The sequence below is a fragment of the Vulpes vulpes genome, chromosome 13 (genome assembly GCF_048418805.1).
Source record: "Vulpes vulpes isolate BD-2025 chromosome 13, VulVul3, whole genome shotgun sequence".
Lineage (NCBI taxonomy): Eukaryota > Metazoa > Chordata > Mammalia > Carnivora > Canidae > Vulpes > Vulpes vulpes.
Genome location: NC_132792.1, coordinates 122,360,143 through 122,372,729, shown reverse-complemented (window position 1 = coordinate 122,372,729; position 12,587 = coordinate 122,360,143). Strand labels below are relative to the sequence as shown.

The 12,587-nt window shown below is 36.0% G+C and overlaps 1 protein-coding gene across 50 annotated transcripts in view; it reads left to right on the top strand.

Annotated features, from left to right (window-relative positions):
• Window positions 1-12,587, top strand: part of CDC42BPA (CDC42 binding protein kinase alpha) — a 320,030-nt gene that overhangs the window by 268,747 nt on the left and 38,696 nt on the right. For all 50 annotated transcript variants that reach the window (XR_011996311.1, XR_011996312.1, XR_011996310.1 and 47 more), the window contains one exon: window positions 2,832-2,915. Coding sequence is in view for 44 of the 50 variants with exons in the window: in XM_072732749.1 (XP_072588850.1) it covers window positions 2,832-2,915 (84 nt within the window). In the remaining 6 variants the exon portion in view is untranslated. The remainder of the gene's footprint in view (window positions 1-2,831; window positions 2,916-12,587) is intronic.

Below are 12,587 nucleotides of genomic sequence, written 5' to 3'. Positions count from 1 at the left end.
TTTTATATTTATGTTTTATGCAAACATGCATCTGTATCTCTCTGTAACTCCTTTCATTCAGCATTATGCTTTTGAGCTTTACTCATGCAGATACATGTCCATTTAGTTCATTATTATAACTGTTATGTATTTCATTGTATGAATATAATATAACCATTTATGCATTCTCCTATTGCTAGATATTTAGATTGTTTCCAATTTCTGTTATTACAATCAGTGCTGATGTGAACATCCTAGTAGCTGTCTGCTTTTGCAAATGTGCAGTTTGTTTAGTGTATATACTTGGAAGCTGAATTATTGGGTTGTGTGGTATACGCATTTTCAACTTTAACTAGATTTTGCCAAATTATTTTCTACAGTGGTTGGACCAATTTTCACTTGCACCGACAACGTGTGAGAGTTCCCCATTTTCCCACATCCTTACCAACCCTTGGTAGTGTTAGACATTAACTATTGCCAACTTGATGGGTATGGAGTGGCATTTTTAAATTTGCATTTCTCTGATCTCAACTGTTAATTCAGCATCTTTTTATATGTTTATTGATCAGTGGTGGTTTGCCTGTTTATGTCTTTCATCTGTTGTTCTATTGAATTATTTTTCCTATTCTTTTGTAAGTGTTCTTTACATAATCTGGATACTAATCCTTAGGTGGCTCTGTGCACTGCAAATATTTTCTTCCAGTCTGTGGCTTATTTTAAATTTTTATTTGGTATCTTTTCGTCTTGCAACATTATTTATTTTAAAGTAGGCTTATATATATTATTAATCTTTTCCTTATGACTTCTATTTTTTATATCTTTCTGAAGCAGTTCTTCCCTATGCAGCATTTAAAATTTTTCTTCCATACTTTTTTCTAAAAGCTTAAAAACTTTTATTTTACATGTTTATGACCTTAACTGAAATTTATTGTTACATATTATGTGAAATGGGGTTCTACATCTATTTTTCTCATATGAACAACCAACTCTACTACATTTCCCCCCATTGATTTATAAACCATTCTCTGCTTTATATATATGGGTCTGTTTGGGAGTTCTTTATTCTCTTCTGTTCTCTGTATCTATTCCTGCATCAATATCACATTGTCTTAATTACTATGACCCTAAAATACTTCATCTGGTATGATTAGCCACTCCCACCCACCTTGTTTTTCCTTTTCTTTTTGACCCTTTAGTTTTACATTTGACTTTTAGGATCAGTTTGTCAGGTTCCATGTGGAGCTTTTGATTGGAATTGCATTAAACTTACAGATTTATCTGAGGAGAATTGACATCTTTGTGATTGGGTCTTTCCATCTATGAACATGGTATACATATCAGTTAGATTTTCTTTTATATCCTTCAGTAAAGTTTTGTTATTTTCTTTACGAATTTACCTCATATTGCTTGTTACATTTGTTCCTAGGTACCTTAAAGTTTTTGTTGCTACAGTGAATGGGATCTTTTCCAAATATACATTCTTATGGTCTTTGTGAACTCTGTTGATCTTGTATCCAGCACCCTTACTTCACTCCTTTTTATTCTAAACTTCTTTTAGATTTTCTGGGTAAATTATAATGTCATTTTTGTTTCCTTTTTTTTTTTAATTTTTATTTTTATTTTATGATAGTCACAGAGAGAGAGAGAGAGAGGCAGAGACACAGGCAGAGGGAGAAGCAGGCTCCATGCACCAGGAGCCCGATGTGGGACTCGATCCCGGGTCTCCAGGATCGCGCCCTGGGCCAAAGGCAGGCTCCAAACCGCTGCGCCACCCAGGGATCCCTCATTTTTGTTTCCTATTAATTGTTTTTTTTAATTAACTTTTGTGTAGGTTTTCACTGTTCCTCTCTTTTATCTCTCATGTTTACCTGTTGAAACATTAATTTGTATATTTGGTTCAAAGCTTTTTCAAGCTATTTAAAAGTAAATTTAAATTAGAACTAAACTCACAATTAAGCAGAAAACTCTGAGAGGTTCCATTCTAAGGTTATAGGGCATATAAAATACTCTGTTTATATAATAACAAAGGCAAAGAGTCATCTATTTTTTAATATTTTAAACTATAACTTTATTCAAAGCTAGCCTTTTCCTTTTATTTGCTTGCTTAGCATCCTAAAATGAAGTAATTCTTTATGCCTTTTTTTTTTAATACTTTGCTAAATAAGTGCTGTCTCTTTTCCAGTAAAATCACTGGTTCCTTTCATTAAAAGTAATATTATACATTAATATTTTATAAAGATATGGCTTTTAACTTTTAAATATGTATATTAAGTTCTGAATTCCAATAATATTAAATACTCTAACTCCCTTCTTTGGAAATTGATTTCTGCACAAAATCCCACTAATCAGTCTCTCTTTCTCTCTCTCCACATGCATACACAAACACACACAAATCCACTGAATTGTGTTCCATATATGCAACATACATTCTGTATATAGAAGTTAGAGTTAAGAGAATCTTCTAAGTATTTGGTTATAAATCATGCTTTTAAAAAATCAGATACTTTTAAGAATTAATGTGACATTTTAAGATGAACTTGAAGATTAATATCCTCATTTTTACGTAGGCAATGTGCTGTGACATTTGTTCTCTTCTGTGAATTCTCTTTTCTGAAACATTTCTTTTTAAATTTCCAGACCAATATTTTTTTGCTAATTGAAGAACTATTTCATTTGTAGACATTGCAGGCTGAAATTTAAATTATCAACACTATGAGAATTTTAGCTTCATTGAGATATTTTTTGCCTTATTGATGTTGCTTGGCTTTATTTACTTTGATTTATTTTTAGTGATGTTTGAAACAGATGGAATACTTCATGACATTTATTTCCTTTTTTGCTCCTGAATTCAGATTGTAGACAGTACTCCTCTTCCAGCTCACACACCAACCTTAAGGAAAAAGGGATGTCCTGGTTCAACTGGCTTTCCAGCTAAGGTACTCAATATATATACTTCTGAAAAAAAATACTATAATGGATTTCTTCTGCTTTTTGTATTTGCTGTGATTTATGCTATTTTTCTCAAAATTACAAACATAAAAGCTTGGAAAGAAAATAAATTTTATGTGACTGGAAATAACCACCACTAAGAAAGGTAGGAAGAGTGTTGTAAAGTTTGTTCCATTTAGTTTTTCTTCCATCTTTTTTCAATTTTTTAATAATTTTAATCAAAATGAAAAATTATAAAAGTTGAAGATTGGAGGGCTATATTGAAATGGATAGTTTGGTTTGGTTGGTTTTATTTATTAGTGAAAAGCCTACAAGTTGGGAGTTTTCTGCCCTTTTTTATAATTTCTGAGTTTTTGAAAGATTACTATTTTTGAAGTATATTCTCCTTTTACTTTATGCTCTCAATGTTTTTTCAGATCCATTTTGGGCACTAACAAATTGAAGGAGAAATAAAATGATTGATAAACCAATTTTTTCAAAATTCCATATAATTTTTCATCAATTGTTCTCATTTTAAAATGTAAAACATGAAATACACAGTGAAAGAATATGCAACTTGAATATACCATAAGCACAGCACTAGCTTGCACTCAATGCAGTTTTGATTCAGGAGAAAGACTGCAGATCTGCAAAGTTCAGAAGAATGCTGGGTTTGTGTTTTGCTAGTTCCTTGGGATTATACTTTTATTTTTGTATCTACAGGAAAATAGCCTTGACATTATTCTAGAACTATTTAAATAAATATTTATGGGATTAAACATTTTAGAAGATCTCTAAATTATCAATAAAAAATAATATAAAGAGCAACTTGATAATTATATCTACAACTTACTGAATAGGACTATTCTCCAGGCATTATCTATCTACTATATCATTACTTCTATCACTAGTATTTCTATCACATATCTAAAAGTTTCTAATTCAGTTCTTACTACAGCATTTGAAGATATCTAATATGTTTCCATAGAGCAGAAAACTAAGGCTTTGAGAAATTAAGTTTCCAAATATTACAGAAATAGTAAGCTACATGTCAATATTTGCATGTAGAGCTGTATGTTTCTAAATGTTTTCTTTTAAACAGTACCTACTATTAAAGTTAGATATACAATTAACAAATAAAATTAGTACATAATTGCACCATAATTTGAGAAGGTTTGGGGTTTAGAAAACACAGATTGGCATTACTTAGTATCTGGCATAGTTAGTACATGTATATAGTACAATAAATGGAAATTTAGAATGAATGGAAACTATTGCTTCTATTCTTGCTTTCTTTGTTGTGGTCTCCTTGTTTCCATCTTCCTAAATTCAGTATTTTGAAGTCTGTTATTGTAAGGAGTAGTGCTTAGAGAATGCATTGTAAAAAATAAAAAAGACATTAAGTTGAGGCCACTCAGAAGAATCTAAGATCAAAGTTGACAAATAACTGAGAAAGAGAAACATTTAGTGAAAAATTCAGGTGAATTATTTTTTCATTCTATTCAACATAACTATGACTAAAGTGTTGATTATGGTAGAACATGAAGATTTAGTTGCTTATCTCAAGCTCCTACAAAGAAATTCTAGAAACTGGAAAACAAATGACCTCTCTCCCCAGCACAGAAACCTTGGATAAGCCACAGAATGAGAGACAAGTTGGTGGATCTGAAAAGCTAATAAAATGTACAAAAGTATAATTGGCATAAAAGAAAAACTAGCTGAATAACCTTCACTAGATAAAGCAAAATTCTGAGGCCAAAATATGAATTTAAAATAGGCACAATACATATTTGAAAGAGATTTTTAAAAAGAAAGTATGGAACAGGATGGAACAGGATGAGGCACCTAGGAAGAAAGATAATTTGCAAGTGCTTCATGTGAAACTATAACTGCTGGAATAAAGAACTCAGCAGATTGCTCTAATGCAATGAGCAAACTGGATATAGCAGAACAAGTTGGAGGGGGAAGATGGCATGGATGATATAAGACATGAGAGAAATAGTTTCAGTATCTCTGTAATAGGATTGGAAGGGGAAAGAAAAAATAGAAGCACTTGAAGAAATAGTCACCTAACATTTCCCAGTAATTAAAGAGGAAACCCTCATATTGAAATACATCATTAGGTGGAATAATATTTTTTAAAACTCACACTTGGACACATTATAGTAAAATTTATGGAGATCATAGATCAAGAGAAAATCCTAAAATTTTTCAAAGAGTAAATCATCTTTAAAGAAAAATCTAATTGATATCAAACTTCTCAACAGCAACACTAAGCAAGAAAACAATTAAGATTTTCACAAAAATAGAAAAAACAATGCTAAAATTTGTCCCCTCAAATAGAACAATCTTAAAAAGAAAAGGCTGGAGGCATCACACTTCCTAATTTCAAACTATATTACAAAGCAATAGTAACCAAAACAGTATAGTACTGGCATAAAAAAACAGAAACATATATCAATGGAACAGAATAGAGAGCCAGAAATGAATATGCATATGTCTGTTTACTGAACACACATATGATCAATTAATTTATGACAAAGGCATCAAAAATATACAATGGTGAAAGGAGTCTCTTCAATAAATGGTGCTGGAAAAACTGGATATCCTACATACAAAAGAATGAAACTGGACCACTCTCTCACACCATACACAAAAATTAACTCAAAACAGTAAAGACATGAACATAAAACCTAAAGCCATAAAACTCCTAGAAGAAAACAATGGGTAATCTGCTAGTCTTAGGAATGTTTTTTTTTTTTTTTTTGGATTTGATATCAAAAGCAAAGACAATGAAACAAAAGCAAAAGTAAATAAGTGGAATTACATCAAAGTAAAAAATTAATGCAAAGCAAAGAAAACCATAAAATGAAAAGGCAAGCTATGGAATGAGAGAAAATATTTGTAAATCATAATCTGGTAAGGGGTGAATATCCAAAACATAAAAGAACTCATACAACTCAATAGCCAAAAATACAAACAAACAAAACACTCCATAATCCAATTAAAAGATGAGCAGAGGACCACAATAGACATTTTCCAAAGAAGACATACAAAAAAATGGCCAAAGGTACATAAAATGGTGTTCAGCATCACTAATTATCAGGGAAATGCAAATCAAAACCACAATGAGGGGGCAGCCCTGGTGGCGCAGCGGTTTAGCGCCGCCTGCAGCCCGGGGTGTGATCCTGGAGACCTGGGATCGAGTCCCACATCGGGCTCCCTGCATGGAGCCTGCTTCTCTCTCTGCCTGTGTCTCTGCCTCTCTTTCTCTCACTCTGAATAAATAAATAAATAAATCTTTAAAAAAAAACAAAAACAAAAACACAATGAGGTATCACCCCATACCTGTGAGAATGGCTGTCATCCAAAAAACAAAGAGATACCAAAAGTGTTGGGGAGGATGTGGAGAAAAGGAAAACCGCGTGCACTGTTGATGGGAGTATACATTGGTTCAGCCACTGTGGACAGCAGTATGGAGGCTCCTCATACAATTCAAAGTAGAACTACCATCTGGTCCAGCAACTCCACTTCTAGGTATATACGTGAAGGAAACAGAATCACCATCTCAAAGAGATACATGTACCCCCATGTTCAGTGCAGCAGCATTTACAGTAATCGGAACATGGGAGTAACCCAAGTGTCCATTGACAGATGAAGGGATAAAGAAAATGTGGTGTATACACACACACACATACACACACACACACACACACACAGGAATATTATACAGCCATAAGAGGAAAATCTTGCAATTTGTGATAACACAAATGGACTTTGAGGGCATTATGTTAAGTGAAATTAAGTCAGAGAAAAATACTGTATAGTTTCACTTATATGTACAATATTAAAAATTTGAACTCACAGAAACGGAGAACATATTAGTTGCCAGAGGTGGGGTTGGGAGATGAGGGAAAAGGTATAGACTTCCAGTTACAAGATAGGTAAGTTCTAGGGACAAATGGAAGACATAGTAGCTATAGTAAACAACACTGTATTATATATTTGAAACTTACTAAGAGAGTAGATCTGAAACATTCTCGCAAGAAAAAAGATTACAACTATATGAACTCATGGATGTTAACTTCTTTGGTAATCATTTTGCATTGTATACATCTATCAAGCCATCATGGTGTATACCTTAATATGTCAGTTATATCTTTAAAAAAGTGGAAGAAAGAAAGTAAATCTTTTTGGAGGATGTTCTCCATCAAAAAGAGCTGCAAAGCCTCAAGTCCACTGTAAGAGATTTGGGAAATAGGGTGAAAGGTGTATCTCAGAGATTTTATTGTGGTAAAAGCAAGCACCAAAACCAAAGACAAAGGAAATATATATTCACAGTGGTCCAGAATTAATATAAATACAAGCACAGTAGAGGTAAGGGTAAGGATCATAGCATGGTAGTTACGGTGTGTTCCTACCAGGGCCTCCTAAATTGTAATCCAGCTACTTCACAGACTAGCTGTATGAACTTGAGCAAGTTACTTACTTTTCCCTGCTTCCATTTCCTCATCAGAAATGAGTACAGGGATGCCTGAGTAGCTCAGTGGTTGAGCATCTGCCTTCCATTCAGGTCATGATCCCAGGGTCCTGGCATCAAGTCCCACATCAGGCTCCCCATAGGGAGCCTGCTTCTCCCTCTGCCTATGTCCCTGCCTCTCTTTCTGTGTCTCTCATGAATAAATAAAATCTTCAAAAAAAGAAATGAGTACAATCTTAGTATCCATTTCACTGAATTCTTTGGAGTTTTAAAGAAGCTTAATAGGGATACCTGGGTGGCTCAGTGGTTGAGCATCTGCCTTCGGCTCAGGGTGTGATCCTGGAGTCCCGAGATCAAGTCCTGCATCAGGCTCCCTGCATAGACCCTGCTTCTCCTCCCTCTGCCTGTGTCTCTGCCTTTTTCTTTGTGTCTCTCGTGAATAAATAAATAAAATCTTGAAAAATAAAGAAAGAAGCTTAATATTTGTAAACACCCTAGAACAGTACCCGACATAGTAGTATCATATAAATGTTTAAATAAATATTGATAACTTGATAAGGAAAGTAAGCCCAAATATAAATCTTAACAAGTTGAAAGGAATAAATAGAAGACTGGCATATAAAATGTGTAATTTTCATACCTGCAGAAGGAAATGCTATTCATTGAATGGAGGCAGGAAACAGAAAAGGAAGAATGAAAAACATGATAACCTGGTGCTCTTAACTGCAATAGTCTCAGATCCTAATGGCTTAAAAATTTTTTTAAGTCTCTCAATTTTGTGGGTATGAATTTGAGAAGGGCTCAAGGGGAAGGCTCTCACCGAGGTTCTGCCATGTGGGTATGGTCAGCCATCAGCTGAGACTGCAGATGTGTGGAGGTTCAGCTGTGCTGCATGTCCAGGATGGCTTGCTTCCGTGACAGGCAGCTGATAGGGTCTGTCCAGATGATAGCCTCAATCTTCTTACATGGCAGCTGACTCCCCAGAGTGAGCCTAACACAAGAGCCAGTGAGGAGTTGTGTGGCTGAAAGCAAAGGTGTATAGAAGGGAAGAAAATAAAAGAAAGTAGAGATCACAGATACGTACTGTAATACGGAGGTTAAGGTGTAAAATACCAAAGGGCACAAAAGAGGACATTGTATTCTAACAAAGGGAATAACAGATATACAGAAGATAATGATCATGAATGTATATGATTCTCACATTTATGCCCTAACCTGTATAAAGCAAGACCTAAGAACTCAGGAGAACTAGGTTAGAGACAGAATGGAGATTTTAACTCAGACAAACAATATAATAGAGAAAATGCAGAGCAGAGGATGGAAGGTAAATCTCTGCATGTGCCAAGAGCTTTTATAAGCAAGGGGATGGACATGCAATAGTCAACTGGACAAAAGCTAGAAATAGGCTGATGAAAAATAAATTAAAATGAGAGTGAAAAGATGATCAGACTTAGGAGGAGTTGGAGAAAAGCAGATTACAGTGAGCTACCTCTTTACATTTGTGGTATACATGTCTTTGTTATCAGGAGGATACTGAAACATTATGGTGGAAATATGAATTAGTACCACCTTTTTAATTGCAATCTAAAAACATTTTAATGAAAAATAGATGTCATTGAGTCTAGAATCCAGTGAGTAGAGGGTAGAGGATTCTGGGAACTTGGTTGCAGTGGTGGCATGGTTTTTTAATCTTAGAGAATCTCTCCATAAAAATAGACCAACTGGATAGGCATCAAAACTTTAAAAAAAAAAAAAAAGCCTGACAGATGACACTTGAACAATAGATGAGATTTTCCCACAAACTCCAAAATATAAACTGATAGGGAGGAAAAACAGTCATCTATAAGACTCCCCGTGGTATTAAACACTGTTCTAGAGAAAATGGAGGTGAAGCAGAGAGATTCGTGGTAATCTCAGAGCCAGAAAACCACCAGAACACAAGCAAGCACTGCTGGGCATCTCAAGAACATTAGAAACCAAGAGAATTTTGCAAGCTCCATCCTGCAGGTAAGGATCAGGGAGGCAAGACAGTGGACGATGTGACAGTGCTGCAGTTGTAAATTCTCAAAACCAGATGGTCAGAATACTCTTCCAGATCACAGCCCCATCCTAAGGAGGGTCAGTAGGAAATGGGTTCAGAATTGAGCAAGGCAGGAAAGGAAAGAGAAAGTCCAGATGATTAAGAAGAGGGAAGGAGGAGCTTGGAAAGAATGAGGTCATTTAAAAAAAAAATCATCTTAATGAAAATGATAGAAAACAGAGTCAAAGGCATGGAGCTGGAAAGATTACCCTGGCCCATCTCTCCCTCATAGAGGTATAGGAAAAGTCATTTCACTTAAAAATGGGGGAAATGGGGATATCTGGGTGGCTCAGTGATTGAGCATCTGCCTTTGGCTCAGGACGTGATCCCAGGGTCCTGGATAGAGGCCCACATCAGGCTCCCTGCAGGGAACCTGTTTCTCCCTCTGCCTATGTCTCTGCCTCTCTGTGTGTCTCTCATTAATTTTTTTTTAAACTGAGGGAAGTGGCCACAGTCAAATCTCACATACACAAAAAAGAGAAGTGTCATCTTTAAAAATGAAAGTATGCCAGAAAACATTTCTGCGAAACCAACAATCAATATTCAGAAGAAATTAATGAAACAGTAGAAGTTATGAAGAAACAAAAATTTAAAATAGCAAACCTTAGAAATGAGAGTGTTGAAGAAAGCAAGATTTGAAGAAAGGTGACAGAATCTAGGGAAAGAGTTAGAAATTAAGGTAAAATAAGACTGAAGGAATACAGACTGGCACATAAGGAATTTGGGAGTAAATAAATTCAATAAATCACTTATGAAAATAGAAAATAGTTTTTTTTCTTTTAATCAAGAAATGAGGAGGGCGGCAGCCCCAGTGGCTCAGCGTTTTAGTGCTGCATTCGACCCAGGGTGGGATCTGGAGACCCAGGATCGAGTCCCATGTCGGGCTCCCTGCATGGACCCTGCTTCTCCCTCTGCCTGTGTCTCTGCCTCTCTCTCTCTCTCTCTCTCTCTCTCTCTCTCTCTCTCTCATTAATAAATAAAAAGAAAGAAAGAAAGAAAGAAAGAAGAAAGAAAGAAAGAAAGAAAGAAAGAAAGAAAGAAAGAAAGAAAGAAAGAAAGAAATGAGGAGTGGCTCCTGGGTGGCTTAGTTGGTTAAGCTTCTAACTCTTGGTTTCAGCTCAGGTCATGATCTCGAGGTTATGGGATTGAGCGCATATCAGGCTCCATGCTCAGCAGTCAGCTTAAGGATTCTCTCTCTCTCTCCCTTCCTCTTCTCCTCCCATGACTCGAGCATGTTCTCTCTAACTTCCACACTGAAATGAATAAAAATTTTTAAACAGAAATGAGGAAAGAGGTAAAAAGGATTTTAGAAAAGTGTTGGAAAAGAATAACATAGAAGGGCCAATGTTTATATAATAGGAGTCTGTGATAGAGAACACCAAGGTAACAGAAAATTCTAAAATCTGTGTTCAGGAAAATTTTCTAAAATAGAGCAGACCTGAGGGGCATCTGGGCGGCTCAATTGGTTGGTTAAGCATGTCTGCCTTTGGCTTGGGTCATAATCCTGGGGTTCTGGGGTCAAGCCCCACATCAGGCTTCCTGCTCAGCCAGGAGTCTGCTTCTCCCTCTCCTGCTCCCCCTGCTTGTGTATGTGCTCTCACTTGCTCACTCTCTCCATCAAATAAGTAAGTAAAATATTCTTTAAAATAAAGCAGACTTGAAACTCATACTATGGAGGCACCCAGAATAGCCAAGAAAATCATCTCAGACAAGAGAAAACACATTCTAGTAAACCCTTGGCTTATAAAGAAAAAAACATTGGACAGAAGTGTAATAAGTAACTCAAGGAGGAAGAAAAGAATGAATTTTTTGTCAGACTTTTCAATAGCAACACTATGCCAGAAAACAATTGGATGACATTTAAAATACCCAAGGAAAGTGTGAGTCCAAGGTTTTTTCCCTCCTTTGTGACTTTCCTTTTGACAACTTTATTGAGGTATAACTCGTATACAAAAAAACTGCACATAGTTGTTACAATTTGATGAATTTAGAATGTCAAAGATTTTTAAGAGTTTTGGAGTTTTTAAGCATAATAAGGCATCATTCAAAAATAAAAGCCACGGAGAAGTATTAAGAATGTGCAAGAAGTCAAGGATTGTTGTTCCCATAAGCCCTTCTGGGGGAACACATGAAGGACAAACTTCACATCATGCAGAAGAATAAAACACCTGATACCTTTGAGGAGTCTGAGTGGGAAAGGGAGTCTAGAATGAGTTGGGGAATTGGTTCAAAGTCCACATGAAGCACTGTTAGAGCATCTCTCAAAACCAGACAGTGTACCACCAACTTAGCAGTGCATTCACTTTGTGGGGTCACTGAAAGACCACAAACTGAAGGACATCAGTGGTTGGTGAGAGAAGAGGAGGTGTTGAGCTAGGAGTCGTGAGATCTTGCAGAAGTCTGCAACCTAAAAGTGAGGTTCTGAACCCCTCTCTCCTGTGTAGCTCCCAAAATGTTGGCAGTTGGGTTTATTGCCTCCTCCTTCCCTCTAGCCTCCTGGGAGGATTTCAGTGGAGTCTCTGAAGAAATTCACCCAGAAAATACTTACAGATAATGGCAGCTGAGAGTCCCAGTGAGACAGCTTGGTTCTCATTGATGGTGCGTGGGCACCCGCACAAAATATAAGCCAAAACACTTTCAACTCAGCTTTTTTACTGACTCACACTTAAATATGAACAAATTCCCAAGGATCAGGAGACATTTTAGGAAATCCTTTAGCAAAAGAAAAAGATCCCAACAAACAGATTTCCTATTTTCATTGAAGGAAAAAGAGGCAATGCCAAAGCAAGAGGAAACTTTTAAAAAGGAATAACCAGAAAAATAGAGTCCTTTGAAAGTTAAAAATAAGACAGGCATTTAAAAATTCATTAAATGAGGGACTCCTGGGTGGCTCAGTCAGTTAAGCTCAGGTTGTGATCTCAGGGTTGGAAGATGGAGCCCCATGTTGGGTACCACACTCCACCAGAAGTCTGCTGGAGATTCTCTGTCTCTCTGCTACTCCCCCTCCCTCCCCCGGCTTGCACATTCTCTCTCTCAAATAAATAAATCTTTAGGGAAAAAACATCACATTCAAATGATTAGGAATCGAAATGGCATCATACTTGTTAACAGCAAAATGGA